The sequence below is a fragment of the Lissotriton vulgaris genome, chromosome 4_2 (genome assembly GCF_964263255.1).
Source record: "Lissotriton vulgaris chromosome 4_2, aLisVul1.2, whole genome shotgun sequence".
Taxonomy (NCBI): domain Eukaryota; kingdom Metazoa; phylum Chordata; class Amphibia; order Caudata; family Salamandridae; genus Lissotriton; species Lissotriton vulgaris.
This window is the reverse complement of record NC_141692.1, coordinates 4,342,142-4,358,500: the sequence shown is the minus strand read 5'-3', so window position 1 is coordinate 4,358,500 and position 16,359 is coordinate 4,342,142. Positions and strand designations below refer to the sequence as shown.

Below are 16,359 nucleotides of genomic sequence, written 5' to 3'. Positions count from 1 at the left end.
GATAGTGTGCCAGGAGGAGGGGGTATGAGATGGCCAGAGGTTGGTGGACAGGTGAGGCTATGCTCTGTCTGTCTCCCCGTGACTCTTTTACAGCTGCACAGCTGATGCCAGCACCTTGAGATGAAATAGTCTCACCATACGTAACATGCCTGTGCACCATCTACAATGCCTGCACCTCAGTCACTATCTGCACCTTAGTACCATTCCTCCAACAGACATCACAGATGTTCTTGACTCAGCTTTGAAGGACTGATCCCCCCTTAAACTCAGTCACTGAATCTGCAATCCTATGCACATCTGGATTCAGAGGCGACTTCTATTTCTGCTGTGGACACTTACCTTCATCTTCTCTATTACAATGTTTCATGCTTACACCACGTGGGTCTGAAATCTCAGAAACTTCAGAGGACTCTCCCAGTGTCTTCCAGATGCCCTGGATCAGCTGTGTGTGGAGTCTGATGCCAGATGGTCCGGGTGAAACAAAGCTTGAACCGGGTCTGCAACAGACGCACTGTCCCGGCCGACATGGTCTATTTTGCCGCAGGTCCATATGGAAAACACGAAATTGTGCAGGCTGAATCAAGGCTACACAGGTAGAGAGAAAGATGGGCTGGTCTGCTCAAAGACAAGGCGCGGACATGACAGCGAAACAAAATAAGAAAGGAGAGCGGCAGCAGAGTTCAGTGGGATGACTCACTAAAAGGAGTTACAGCAAACACATGATGGAATGATGACAATGCAAACATTCATCCCCAGTCAAAAGATCTGGGTTAAATCCATTGTTCTTTTGCCCACTGCACCACCTCAGTTCAGACCCAGCCATATGTAAATCAGTCTTGACCCTGTGCCCCATGGGAACAGTGCAGACCAAACTGCCGGGCCAGGTCCTTTCTGGACCAGATGCAAGCATCCAGGGACAGTTTCAGGGTATGTCACCCTTCTTCAGCCGGGCTTGCTTGAATCTAGTGGCACAGTGAGCAAGTGACCCACGTCTGCGCATACCCATCCCACTTAGGGAGAAAAGTGTTACAGCAAACACAAGGAATGGATGCATCTGCCCTCAGGAAGGAGAAGAACAGAAGGCTACAGAAGAAAGAAACACTAAACTGGGGAGGGAGTGCATGGACCAGGGTGTGGCTTAGGTTCCATCCAGATGCCGCTTCACACATGGAGGCACAAAGACTGGAGAATCACTGTGGCTGATCTGTATCTATTCAAAAAGCAGCTGGAAGTTCAGCTGCAAGGACACAGACCAGAACCCCCGGTTAAATGAGGCGGGGACATTGATTCATGCTTATTGCATTAGAAAGAAGTTTCACTCAGCATCTAATCTGATCTATAAGCAGTCACGAAAATATGCATTGGAAAGGTGCAGTGCAACTGAAGACTTAAGTCATTTATACCAATTCAATTAAGAAAATAACTTAGATAAATAATTGAGGATAACCTTATGCAAGTTGAACGCTCCTAGTTTCATAAGTGCCACTTTGAAAACCCAAATCCCATTAGGCTGCATTCTCTTCGTAAGCATGTTTTGAGTCAACGTCCTATCAAGTATGCTGACACATGACCGGCTTCACCGTGCGGGGTAGGGTATAGTATACAATTAATGCAAAATAAAAATTCTTACCTTGACACTTTGGCATCTTGCCTATTTAACAGCAGAAGTTTCTCTGTGTTGAGGAAGATAGCCCAGCAGGGGAAACACATGAGAACTAACATGAGCAGGGACTTCTGCAGGATGACTCCAACTTGCTTCAAGTTTTTACCACCAAATGTCTGAAAAGGTAAACACACTATTAGTCAGTATGTACTGGATCTTATGCAGCCCCTGTTCCAGGCTCAAAGGACAACTCGCCAGAGATGTTTCCATTGCAAATAACTATAAAGTGGATTTCTTCAATAAGCAAACTTTCACTTATTAGAATTATCTGGGTTTTTTTCAGGGGATGTTAGAATTATTGTATGTGCTGTTGTCGTTGATCTAATTAAAATAATTAGGAGGATCGCTGCATAGGCTTATCTGAGTCTTTATAAGACTTAGTCCAAGCTAATAAAACAAACTTCGGCACGGCAAGGTTCCAGGTTAAATCTCAGAGGTATTTTCAAAATTAAGACCCTTACAAAAGGCAAAACATGGATACTCATTAATTAATGAATTCACTCAATTAAAATCCTAATCTGTGAAAGGGCGTACATGGGTTCTTAACTGAATCTAGCCAATGGCCAGAAACAAATATAAGCAAGTAAACAGGCTGACATAGATTCTGCTCAATTTGAAAAACCAATGAAACTCTGGCACAAATCGCACAGACCTAATCTTGTACAAGGTTTTAAACAGAAAAGTCAGACACATTTAATTACTACTAATAGTCTGACAGTGTTGCACTAGCAATGTATCTCGACACCATCGATCCGCGTCCCCGGCAACTGCATCCCTCCCTCGCATCAAGTAAACGAGAGGCAGAGGAAGCTGCTTCTCACACCTCACAGCCATTTAAAGTATAGAAATAGAAAGCACAGGGCATATTCACAAGAACGCGCGATAACTATCGCCATAGTAATTTATCTGCAGAAAAGTTAGCACTGCCTAACCCTGATTATTATCGCCGTGATAGCGGGGTATTCACATGGCGATAATTACAGCTAACAGGGAAGGAAACAGGCGACAACCACATCATAATGGTGATAGTTATTTCTGCGTTAGCAGCGATAGCTGTGGATCAGCACATCTGCGCCAGATAACTCCCCTTTCTCAACCCAGGTGATATCGCATTGCAGACATGGCCCTACAAATATTAGGATGTGAGGGTTAGGATGTCAAGTGAATAACAAATGCAAGAGACATTGTCTGGTTCATTTTACATTTGACATGCAGCCTGAAAGACTGCTGCGTCAACAGAGGCACTTTTGCCCGACCTCTGTACCCCCGCTCTATTGAAAGACCCTGCCAGCGAGCACCTGCAAGTGATAGATGGAAAGGCTCCCTTTCATGCTGTGGGTAGTCCTCCTGCTTAGGTGTAAAATCCCTGGTGTAAAAAGCAGGTGCAAAAACCCTGGTGCTACTGCGAATTATCCCCTGTTTTTGCTTCTCTTCCCAGATCTGGCAGTTCATTGTGAATGTGGTGTTGTGGTTTTCTTGTGTGTTTTTGCACGGGAACGCCTACTCTAGATCTCATTAGTGCTAGTTGGTGGTGTCCACCATGGAGATAAATTATGGGGCAGTTATTGCAGGAATAGTGGTGTTGTTTGCAGTTTGTACCAGCTTGTGAATGGGGTGTTAAATCTATCTCCACTTTTGCTGCTTTAAGGTGGAGATAAATTGGAGTTGACTCCTTGTGAATATGCCCCACAGTTAAACTAATGAATGAACTCTAAGAAAAGCTTGAGTAGAGGACCTCGAAAGGTGCAAAGACAGGAACATCCCAAAAATGTCTTCCTGCACAGTTAGACAAAATTACATCAATTTAATATTAAAGAGACCATGGTCTAGGCTTCTATTTATTTGATTTTCTGAAATGTAAAAAGCACACAAATATGCATGAATGTGGAGCATGCATGCGGAGAAGGCTCGACCACATAAAATTAAAGTGCATATTTGTTTCTCCAAACATGAACAGAAGTCAATGCAAGATTACTTTGTACTCAATTAGCACATCTAAATTATCCATTATTTTTCCAATACATTTTTTTAAAAATCCGACATTATGACTTTCTTAGTACCCTGGGTTGCAGGATGGATTGTATATTTCTATCAAAATGTGTGAAAGTCAAATAGGCATACCCATGGTTGGGGACCTGTGGAAAAAGGGGGGAGTAGTCACTTTTGCACAGCTGCAAGCAACATACCAAATGGTAGGGATGGAGCACTACAGATGCATTCAAATAAAACACGCACTAACAAAGGCCATACCTTCCGGAACTGACCTCCCCGAGTCTTCGTCACTCAAGGATTGATTATTAACAGACTATCTCACCAAAAAGGCAATTTCTTTAACATATCGCAAATTGGTTAATAACCAAAAAGATCCCACTCACAATCTCAAAGAGAGTGGCAAGCCGAGGAGGGTGAGATGGGTGAGCAGGACTCGCAGGAGGCACTGGCGTCACCACGGGAGGTGGCAATCCCATCCAGACTAAAGCTCATGCAACTTAAAATATTGCACAGAACGTACTACACCAGGACTACACTTTACAAAATAGGGAGTGCTGATTCACTGCTTTGTCTTCAGGGGTGCGGGTTAGCGGGCTTCTTTTATCATACACTATGGGATTGTCCCCGCATCACATCGTACTGCATGGCACTCATGGCTAGGATCACTTGAGTGAGTGGCTTCAATGTCTCCCCGGAATCGAGGAGATGCCTACTCAATGAGTGGGAGCCAACAGACCACAAACATGCGGAGCAGAGCTGGACGACCATGGGTGATACGCTAGCTAAAAGGAATATTGCTCAAGCACAGATGGTCCCTTCTCACCAACAGTGGTGTCATGACTTAGAAAGCGCAATTATAGCAGAGAAAGCAGTATTCATTCATAGAGGGTGTCCACGAAAATGGATGAGAGTGTGGGGGAAATGGAACACATACCGAGGTAACTTCTGCGCCCCACCTCCAGAGGAATCAGATCTGGACCTGAGTGAATGACAAACACAATGGTTGCTCCACAGGGGGCGATTTTAGTCAATGGTTCCGGTTACTATGGAGGAACGAATATGCATGTATGTAAAGTTCTATGTCGCACTGGTATGGATAACATTAGAACTGATGAGACACAAGCTACACGTGATTATAATCGGCTGTGACTTAGCGCAAATGTTAATATTTTAAAAAAGGGCGTCCTGGGACCGGTTTCGGGGTTTGTCGCCCTACTTTGGCCGTGCCGGCTTGGGTCCAGTGGCGCAGTGGGCATGGGAACCACGTCTGGGCATACCCATCCCACTTAGGGCAAAAAGTGTTACAGCAAACAGGTGATGGACAGAGTGCTGGCCTGGGTTCCAGGCTCACTGTGCCACTGGATTCGGGCTGTCCTGGCTGAGGGGGGTGGGGCTCCAGGGCCGGTCCTACGAACTGGTTTCCAGTCCAGGGAGTACCTGACTTAGCAGTTCGGGCTGGACTGTTCCCATGAGGCACAGGGTCAAGACCGATTTGCATGCGGCCAGGTCTAAACTGGGGTGGCATGGTGAGTAAATGAATGATGGAATTAACCCAGATCTCTTGACTCGGGTGAATGTTTTGATTTGTTCTGCATTTTGTCCATCAATTGTGTGTCAAAAGATGGCAGCGATAACCATAAAAAAATGCATGAAGGCCACAATTTTTGGGGGACAAACGGTTTCATGGAAATGAGTTTCAATACATTAATCCAATCTACTATTTTTTTTTAGTCTAAAACCTTGAAACATCCTTCTCCAGATCTCTCTCTGTGCCATACTACAAATGTACCTATTTGGTGGGTTGGTTGAACATCTTTAGTGAAACAGGGTAAATGTAAAAAAAAGAACATAAAAATAAAACACAAAAAATAAAGAATAAGTGCTCTAGTGAGTAATATGCCTGAACAAATTGGTTGGTTGGCACACGTGATTAGACAATTCACTTTCTTGATTATTTAGGATTAATCTATCGGGCTAAAATGGATGCAAAACACAGTTATGCATGTTTCCGCACTAATGCCTGAGCGTTTTATGCAAACCTTCCATGCTCATGGTTTGCATTAGCACTGTTAGATGTTTGCAATTGTGTGCACAAAACAGTAAAATATGATTATGTACAGAAAATTGATGAAAACACGTTTTTTGTTATTCTTCCAGAGTTGTCCCAACATGCAATTCTTACATAGAAACATTGCAGGCACCCAGCATGAATTACATTTGTGGTGAGATGATTGGGGCTCAATGTTACTGATTGTTTCAAATGGCTCTGCTAATATAAGTGTGTTTTTTCAATCTGTGAAATGCAATGTAACTGTGTAATGTGAAGGAGTACAAACCCAATGGAATATACATACACTGCTATATAGCTCCCACGCAAAGTTGGCACTATAAAAATACAAGATTAATACATACATACATACAAATATACATGAATATTTATACTGCTTATTTCGTTGCATTCACGCAGCTATACAAAATAAAAAATACTTTTCTTTTAGATTTGCTTTTATTGAACGAATATGGAGTTTTATTTATGTGTCTCATAGAAGTGAAAGTTCAGATCACTAACAGCAAATCTTCATACTCCAATCCTTTCTTGCTCATACTATTATTTACTTTCCAAGTAATGTTCCTATTTACTGTATTCTGTGTACCACTCCCAAGCTGTTTTCTCTTTCCAATAATTGCACAGGGAACCCTCCCATGAATTCCCTTCCCCTCCCAACTTATACCTGTTTATATCAAGCCCTGAAAGAAGGCTGGTAAAGGAAGTAAAGTGGGGAGGGGGCATACGTAATGGGACAAGTAAGGAAGAATCAGAGTAATAAAGATTACCAGTAAATAATCCAAGAATTAACTACTCTTGTTGCATCCTTGTCCTTTCCTTACTTTTCAAGGTTTGCTGCCTTTACACTGTATAGATTTGGAAACCATTTATTGTCATTCCCTCCGTCTTACATTCCTCTACCCTACTCTCGATTTTTTTTTTTAAAAAATCTTCAAAAAGAACACAGAAAGAAACAAAAAAAACACAGGTTCTCTAATTTCAGAAAAAACATGAAACGGACATACATCATAAAGTAAGCTGTGATCCTAAAGCCAGCTCAGAATCCTAAACAATATGCAGCCAATAATGTAAATTAAAGTTCAAAGCGGAGGGCAACGTGCCAGCCTTACAGTAATCTCTAATAGAAATTCCAGCCCTCTCTGCCCGTAATGCTGCTATTCCTCCAGTAGAATGCACTCACACTACCCTAGGAATCTCCCTGCCACAATCCTGATAGGCAGAGAAAATGACGGTCTTTATCCACCTTGCTAAGGTGCACCATGAATGCTACTCTCTGCTTTTAACTAGTCTGAAATTAACAAGTAGACTATCAAATCTTCTATAAACTGCCCTTACCACATTTAAAATATGTACTAAAGGAGCTGGGCTGTTGGTGTCTGGCTGTAGGGAAAGGTAGTGAAGGTAGGAAAGGTAGTATGAAAATTAGAATTAATCTGTGAATGAATGATAGCAAGGTAACTGACTTGCACAGGCTCTATGATTTGGTTGCATGGGAGCACTTGTCCAGTAGCTGTTTTCCAGAGCTATGCCAGCACTTGATTGATAGTTAGCTAACTGATCCCAGGAAGCTTGGTGTGGAGGCGGATCGCTGGGTCAGTACCAGGGTCCACCAAGGTCTTGTGGGAGACTCTGCCAATAGTGGGCTGGGTCCCCAGGAGAAGAGTGGTGGGGCCAAGGGTAAACAAAAAGAGTTCCAAAAAACCATGGGTCCCGCCAGGTATGCCTGTGCTGAAGGGTCCCAAGACCTGTTTTAGCTGTGGTCAGGTAGACCACTTCCAGGGGGCTCCTAAATGTCCCAAGCCCTGGGAACTGGCTAGTGTAGCCTTGGGGAAGGAGTCCGTGCCCAAGGTGGTTAGGGTCCTTCAGAGATGTCCCTGGTCTCTTCAGGAGACCGTGAGATGGTCCCAAGGACCAATCTGCCTGATAACTCTAAAACGTACAGGCATTGGGTGACATCAATGGCCATAGTGTGGAAGCTCTAAAAGACACCAGAGCCAGTGTGACAGCTGTCAGTTGTTGGCTGGTGTCTGAAGAGCAGGTGGTCCCCAACACATTCTACCACGTAGATGCCGCTGACAACACAGAGTGCCTCTGCAAAGTGGCACAGGTTCCCTTTAAGTGGGAGTGTCTCCAGTACCTTGAGAGTAGCTGTGAGGCCAGCCATGCCTGTTGACTGTCTGCTAGGAAACTATTTGGAGAGCTCCCCTTTTGTGAAGGTGGAGCGGAGGGCTCATTTGGAGATATTGGGACTGCCTGAGTGGGCATGAGTGACGACTCGGTCAATGGAAGCTGGTAAGAGCATTCAAGAGGACCTGGAGCCTGAAAGACTGGCCGAGGTGCCTTCCGGGAAGAGAGGAGGCAAGGGGGCATGGAAAAACGGTCCCAAAGTTCTCATGGTCTAACTAGAGACCCCCATTTCTAACATTGGTGGCAGCGGTGGGATTTCAATCTGTATTTGTATATTACCCTCAATGATTGGTGTATGTTAAAAGTAGAAAACTGAGGCGTCTGGTAAATAACTGCCTTTATGCACTGCTCCGCTCTCCAGCAAATGATAAACACCTCACATGAACATTCTAAGAGTAGCTTCACAGGAAGCTACCAAGTTCGCTATCACCATGGAGGTGGATGGAACATACCAAGGTGGGCACGTTGTAAATAGGTGTATATCATAATACATCACGTTGTAAATAGGTGTAAATATATAACATAAGATTGTAACACATCTTCCCCTCTTTAACCATTGCAATTGATACCTACCCTCAATACAGTTTAACATATCTTGGTGCAAGATGGGCACGATGTAAATAGGTGTATATAATAATACATCACGTTGTAAATAGGTGTGAATATAACATAAGATTGTAACACATCTTCCCCCCTATAACCATTGACATATTTACTTCCCTCCATACAGTTTCACATAACATATCTCCCGGAGGAAGTTAATTTGTAAACAATAAAGTCTTTATGCCAACAGGTGTCTTGCGTGTTATTTTGCCATGTACTCTGCCAGGCCTAAAAACTTTAGTTCTACTTTATTGGTCGATGCAAGGGCATCTATTACAGCCTCAACTTGAATTTATGTTGGTAGACTTTAAGCAGCCCTAGCTTTTCCTAGAAAACTTCCTTGAATTCTTTAACGACATATTCATAGTCGTTTTCCGGGTTGGGGCATAGTACTAGCTCCGGATGATTGGGGTCCAATATAATTCTCTATTCCTTCTGGGGACGCCACCCTAGTAAGTTAGATCCCTTTTCCACAATGTAAACTTTGCCTACTGTGATGCGGTCCTTGAAGGCGATTATAGATTTGAGCATTCCCTTCATTGGAATAGGATCTTTGTTATATCCGCTAAGAGTTATGTCTGCTTTTGTTAAATTCTTTTGTTCCTGGCCCATTATGGCTATGAAATCAGAGTAGTTCACTAGGGTGTATGGAGAGCAAGAGTCTGCAAACATTTTAATCTTCCTTCCATCAATGTTGACTTCACATTCTGTATATTCTTGTTTCTCCTCCCCCACTTCCTTGACTTGTAGAAATATTTCCTTCACTTTGGCCTTGTCTTCTCCTTTATTGCTCTGCGATCTCTCTGGGAAGCAACCACACAAACTTGCCAGGTGCCCTTTCTTTTTACATTTCCTGCACCACGCCGACTTTGCCTGACAATTGGGGTCATTTGCCAAGTGGTTGCTGCTACCACAGCGGTAGCATTTTAACTTTGAACCTTCTGAATCACTTGTTTGGCTTCGTCCAAAATCCTTCTTGTTTTGTGGTTTGTAGGTATCACCCTTAATTTTGCATACTTCATTTTCTTCCTCTGTGTTACTTATTTCCGCTACTTTGTTCTCTGTGTTGTTCATTTCTTTTATACACACGTCAGTATGTTCAATGGACTTAGCAATTTTAATTGCCTCCTGCAGGTCTGGTTGTTTATGCAAAAGCTTCTTTTGTATTTCTTTGTTGTTTGTACAACGTACCAGCTGGTCTCTAATTAAGTCATTTAAGTCCTTGAAGTCACACAATTTGCTGAGACCCCTTAGTATGTATGCGGCTAAAGAATTTGTGCCTCTAACACTATGTTAATTTTATCACCAAAATGAGTTCTTAGTTTTATCAATGCGATGTAGTAAACTTCCTCATCATCATCTTCATCTTTCGGTTCTGGGAGTGATTCAAACACCTTTCTGCCTGTTAGACCCAAGTTGTGCAATAAAATATGTTGCTTCCTAAACTCACTGAATTTTTCTCCACCAATTGCCACCAGATATGACTCAAAAACGTTTTCCCATTCTTCCCAAGGCATACTGGGTTCCCCACATTCATTCAAGAATGATGCAGGTTGTGTCATACTTGCGGCTGCCATGATGATCTGACAGAATAGATTGAGTAAGGTTCTGTGACAGAGGGTATTCCGATGACCTGAGAATTCCTTGGAAAACTGATGTAAAAATTATTAAACCACACCCCTTAACCGGTAATGGTACACTAATACTCACAACGCTTATACAAGTTGTATACTACTTTGTGCTAAATAATACTTTAACTAATAACTGATACAATATTCTCTGTGTAAGAGTTTTCCTGAGGAACCTGTGAATTCCTAGAAATTATGATCAAAGTTATATTAAACCACACTTACCAACATTAATACATTAATGCTTTTAAATTTGTATTATGCTTTATGCAACCTGACCTAGGCAAAGCAAACTTTTACTGTAAATATGCTCCCTCAACTAGCTTACCATAATTTAAATCAGCTTTTACAATCTAAGGCTCACTGACAGTTATTCTGTCTTTTATGTAATTATTTGCAGGAAGTAGAGTGTGATTCTCCGTCGGCAGATTCACATTTCCCCCAAATTATGACACACACTGGAGTGCGTATCTCCAAAGTTTGCCTTACTTAGACCACACTTATCAACATGTAAATGGTACATTAATACATTCAATGTTTTTTCAAATTTATCTTATGGTTTTTTTTTACAATATGATTTAGGCAAAGCAATTTTAAACTGCAAATATACTCCCTTAACTAGTTTAATGTAATTTAACACAGCTTTTCACATAGTAAAGCTCAATGTAATTGTACGCAGGCAAAACAACACTTCAACTGCACCTACTTCCTTAATCTGCCTACTGCACTTTAAACCAGTTTCCTACAGACTAAGGTGACGGTATATAGACTTTTAATGTAAATCTGACTGACTGCGTTACTCTAAGTTAAAGATCACTTAAACACAGTAAGAAGGCAAACTTAATACCTTAGCACAATGACCTATGAATTATATATTTATAATGCTTCACTCACTCTTACTTATATTATACCTTGTGCTAATTGGCCTAGAATAAGTACAAATTTAACTGTAACTCTCACACAACTTGCTTACTGAACTTTTTAAACAACTTTATACCATTTAAAGCAGTCGTTGACAGACACTGTCTTTAAATGTAGTTGTCCGTTAGAAAAGGTGTGTATGTCACCGTGGGCAGTTTCAATTTTCCCAAAATATGACACACACTGGAGTGCGTATCTCCGATGTTTGTGTTAAGATTCATTAGGTGTGTGTGTCACCGTGAAGAAATTCGATATTTCGTTCAATATGACACCCACAGAAGTGAGGTGCTAAGCCTCCCTTTACTTGTGCTCCTAAGACAGGCTATTTAATGAATGGCTGTGCCTGTCAGCGATTTAAGCATTAGCACAGCTGTCACCAATATGCTGGTTTTGGCAGTTTAACAAAAGCGCTAAATTTCAGGTTGCTTGCACACCGGGAACTTGTAGTCAGATCACTAGGCGAATGATGATAAAAGCACAACGCCCTCTAGCGCCCGAAACGCGCTATCGCACACACTTCAGCTGAGGAACAGCTCCTGACTAGAATTGAACCGCTCGTGTACAGAGCGTCGGCGCCTTCGACGAAGCAAAATGAGGCTCTCAGACACTCTCGCCATGAGCCTCCTTTCGCGCTCAGCTTTCCACACGACAAAAGATAAGGCAAAGTCAATTTCACGTGGCAGAGTTATGCGCCCGTTAAGGAGATGAACGATACTGCTGCAGGCGCCCCCAGCACGAGCCTCCCTTCACACCGGCACAAATCATTTCCACTCAGAACGGCACTTCCCACCGCTTCTGACACGGAGGGGAAAGATTATCAGCGCCAGACGTTTTTTTTACATGACAAAAGTGTGCCACTTTAACCTTTACCATCCCTTTCCTGACAAACTCAAATTATTTCAATTAAATATGCTTCCGTGGTGAAAGAATAGCCTCCCTCTTCACGCACACCACCTGTGTTTTCCAATCAGCAGACTCTTCCAGAAAAGCTCCGGTTTACACAACCTTCAAATACCGGCACAGTTCATTTTGGAGAGTAAATGCGTTCCTCTCATGACAAGCTCCGATTTGCTAATCTGTCAATTGCCGGAAAAGTCATTTAGAAATACCTCCTGTGGAAACAGAAAGGTTTACTTCGTCAAGCACCCTCACGGCGTTGCTGCGTCCCAAGCTCCGGTTACGCAGCAATTAATCACCAGCAATGTTCATTTTCAAGGGAAAAATGCCTTACACAAAAGACTTTCACGAGTAGGCGCTTCAACACACTTGGCTACACACGGAGAATGACAATTGATTCTTAAGCAGCAGGCACATTAGCGCAACCATACCCTCACGCTCGGCTGCTTAAATGGTCATAAAATGCCATTACTTGATCTAATCACTCACGCTTAATCACGACGGATGGTGCTGAAACTGTAGGTTCATTAATAAAGCATTTCCATTACGTTTAGTTTGACGAGACCTCACCAGATAAGCTGCTTAGGTAATGTCCCAAGATGGCTTTATCCTGGCGACTTTCGTTGCTCATCTTTGAAGTCCTTTTACTTTACTAGCTGCCGGAGTACAATTAAAAGGGGAGGAGCAGGAACATCTGTCCCCTTGCACAGAACCTCGCCACTGTTAAAAGTAGAAACTGAGGCGTCTGGTAAATAACTGCCTTTATTCACTGCTCCGCTCTCCAGCAAATGATAAACACCTCACATGAACATTCTAAGAGTAGCTTCACAGGAAGCTACCAAGTTCGCTATCACCATGGCGGTGGATGGAACATACCTAGGTGGGCACATTGTAAATAGGTGTATATTGTTATTGTTATTGTTAACTTCGGTTTTTATATCGCCTACTCACCGGCAGGTCTCAAGGCGCTCTAGACCGAGGAAACAGCAACGACTCCATAATTGAAAGGAGGCCAGTATCATATTATTTCAATTTAAATGGAGCCTAGGCCTTCCCTAAACAAGAGTGTTTTAAGCGACTTCCTGAAACGTAAAAGGTTTACCTCTTTGCAAAGGGAGTCAGGCAGCTTGTTCCACAGCTGTGGAACCTGTACCGAAAAAGATCTTCCTCCCTTGGTTGCTAGCTTAAAATGGGGGCAAGCCAGCAGCTGGGCATCAGAGGACCTAAGCCGTCGCTTGGGGTTGTAAACCTCCAAACGTTCCTTTATGTAGGCAGGAGCCCGCCCATATATTGCCTTGTGCGCTATACATAAGCTTTTAAACTTCGTCCTCTGTTCTATAGGAAGCCAGTGGAGCTTAAGTAGCAAAGGCATGGGTTCTTCTGGGGAGCCTGAAAATTAATATCGCCACATCATTCAAGACCACCTGCAATCTATTGGTCAGAATTTTGGGAAGGCCTAAATAGAGGGCGTTCCCATAGTCCAGTCTCGAAATATTTGTAGCCGAGACAACAGTACAAAGCATGGACTGTGATAGGAGGGGAGCAAGCTTGCGCAGCTGCCTAATTAAACCGACACAAGTTCCTACAACGGAGGAAATCTGAGTGGCCATTGATAGTTCAAGGTCAATCTTAATACCAAGACTTTTTACTTTATCAACTGGTATCGGAGTGGGACCTAATTCCTGGGGCCAGTACAAATCACCACAGGGTGAGGCACCAGTTGACACCACGAGAACCTCCGTTTTCTCTGGGTTTATTTTCAACAGATTGGCGGTCATCCAACCAACTGTGAATCTAAGGATGTTCTGAGCCTGAGTCTGCGCCGAGACTGAGTTGTCAATACTAAATAACAACTGGGTGTCGTCGGCGTAATTAAACACTCGGCAACCCATGTTTACTAGAGAGACAATCAGCGGTTGTAGGTACAGATTGAACAATAGTGGGGATAACGCGGAGCCCTGCGGGACTCCGCACTCCAAAATACCCACATCGGAAATATCATCTCCCTGCTGAATCCTCTGCGTCCTTCCTGTCAGAAAGGATTTAAGCCATTTATGGGCCACCTCCCTTATCCCAAAATTAGCCAGCCTGTCCAAAAGCAGGTCATGGCTGACAGTATGAAACGCCGCTGATAGGTCTAAAAGTATCAGGGCGCTCGATTTCTTACTGTCAGCCATGCCTCTAAGTTCATCCAGCACCGAGAGCATCACCAACTCGGTGCTGTGGTGTGCCCGAAACCCTGCCTGCCGCTCCTGGAGAAGATTGTGTAACTACAGGAAAGAGGAAAGGGCCTTCAGCACATGTTGTTCCAAAATTTTGGACAAGAAAGGCAATTGGGATATCGGCCGATAGTTCTTTAAAGTAGCCGGATCGGCTCCAGGTTTCTTTATCAGGGGCTTTACACGTGTCTCCTTGAGACTAGATGGGAGGTGACCAGTCCCCATTGAACTATTGAGAAGAGAAATAATGTAGTCTTCTAAGATAGGACGCGCCAATCGAAAGGCACTAGGGGGACAAGGGCCCGCCGAGGAACCTGACTTAATTGTACTCATAAGTTGCTCGAGACTTATAGAGTCTATCTCTGGGACCTTTGAGATGAAACAATCCGAGGAGATTTGGGCATCCTGTAGCGAAGCAAATCCCTTTACAGTGTTTTTCTTGATCTCAGAAAGAATGATTTCCACCTTCTCAAGGAAGTAGTGTAGGAAGGTATTACAATCAATCATAGTATCGATATTTTCTGTTTTTTTGCTCAACTCAGTTAAGATTTTAAATGTTTCTTTCTGGACGTTCTCTGCCTGATTTATACAGGTTTCATAGTATTCTGCTTTTACTACCAGAATAAGCTTCTTATATAAGTTTAGTGAGATTTTATACTGTTCTCGATCTATTCCATCTTTAGTTTTCCTCCAATTCCTCTCGAGATGACGCAGCTCCTTTTTATGTTCCCACAAAGGCGGAGTAAACCATGGTGCCCCTTTTCCTAGCCCCTTTGCTTTTTGTAACCTCTCAGGGGCTATCTGATCAATTGCCTGGCTCAAATTCCGGGTTAGATTCCTATAGTCCTGGTCAAGGTCTCCACTAAGCGCCAGAGGTGGACATATTGTGGGAGGGTATCGGTCAGAGTTTGTAAATCAACTCTCCTCCATTGACAAATTTTCTTCATTTTGGGAGGTTGTTTGACCAAGATACCGCGACTGGGAATATCGCAGTTAATCAAATAATGGTCCGACCAGATACAGGGTAGGATATCCATAAGGGCCACCTTTGGGTCCGAGGTCCAAATGAGATCAAGAGTGTGCCCCTTGTTATGTGTAGGAGCTTCTACGAGCTGCTTCATGCCAATTGAGGACATAAGAGTTTCCAAAAGTCGAGATGCCGGGTCTTTATGGGCCTTATCCCAATGCATATTAAAATCCCCGGTTACCACCACTTTTTGGTATCTTTTACAATTGTCAGATATAATGGGGGCAAATAAATCATTAAATACTGGAGTGGAATTAGGAGGGTGGTAGACTGTAAGGATCGCAAAACATGAGTTATTCACAGTGATTTTTATCCCAAGTAGATCTGCTAGGTCTACTGTTTCCGCTGCTATTTTAGCTACTGTAAGATACTTGTTAAACAGGATGGCAACCCCCCCACCTCGAGAGTTATTAGCACGATTATGCCAAACCGCATCAAATTCAGAGGGGAGGGCCGCTATAATATCCGGCAGCGAATTTTCATCCAGCCATGTCTCAGTCAGAGTTAAAATATCAATATCCTCCTCCTGGAGAAGAGTGAACATTTCAAGGTGATGCTTATGAAGCGACCTCGTATTCAAGCTGGCTAGCTTCAGAAAGGACTGGTGAGACCTAGTCTTCTCATTAAGAGATCAAAGGATATTCATATCCTTTAGCTTAGCCATGATGGTGGTATCTAGCGTCTGCTTATTAGTATCTAGAAGATATAAGTCTCTAGAAGAATATACGCGCCGCGGACCAAGAGTCCAGGCTCCTAGGCTCGTCCGTGCGCGGACGGGCGCAGACGGGCTGGACTCTGGCGTGACTCCGGCGTGCTTACGCTGCGTGCTCACGCTGCGCGCGAACGCTGCGCGTTAGCATGACTGCCTTAAGTAGATCTCTATGATCTCTATGTTGTCCACTAGCACGCTAACCAAAATGGCGCCGCCGTGCGTGCCAAATTACCCCCAAGATGGCCGCTGGCAAAGGTAAACGCCAGGGGAAAGGACCCGCAAAAACGCGGTGAGCAACCTATTATTGTGCAAGTAAGCGGAATTAAAACCAGGGGAAAATGCAAATTAATTTAAATGAAATAGTAAACCGGGGAATTTAAAAATGAGCACAATTCAATTTTACAATTTTGCCAAAGTTATGACAGCCTGAGAAAGCACAGTC

At 43.3% G+C, this 16,359-nt stretch overlaps 1 protein-coding gene across 1 annotated transcript in view; it reads right to left on the bottom strand.

Moving 5' to 3' along the window:
* LOC147718104 (multidrug and toxin extrusion protein 2-like) overlaps positions 1–16,359 on the bottom strand; it is a 615,385-nt gene that overhangs the window by 385,458 nt on the left and 213,568 nt on the right. Inside the window, exon 4 of the mRNA XM_086919188.1 lies at positions 1,631–1,779. Coding sequence (XP_086775314.1) covers positions 1,631–1,779 — 149 coding nt within the window. The remainder of the gene's footprint in view (positions 1–1,630; positions 1,780–16,359) is intronic.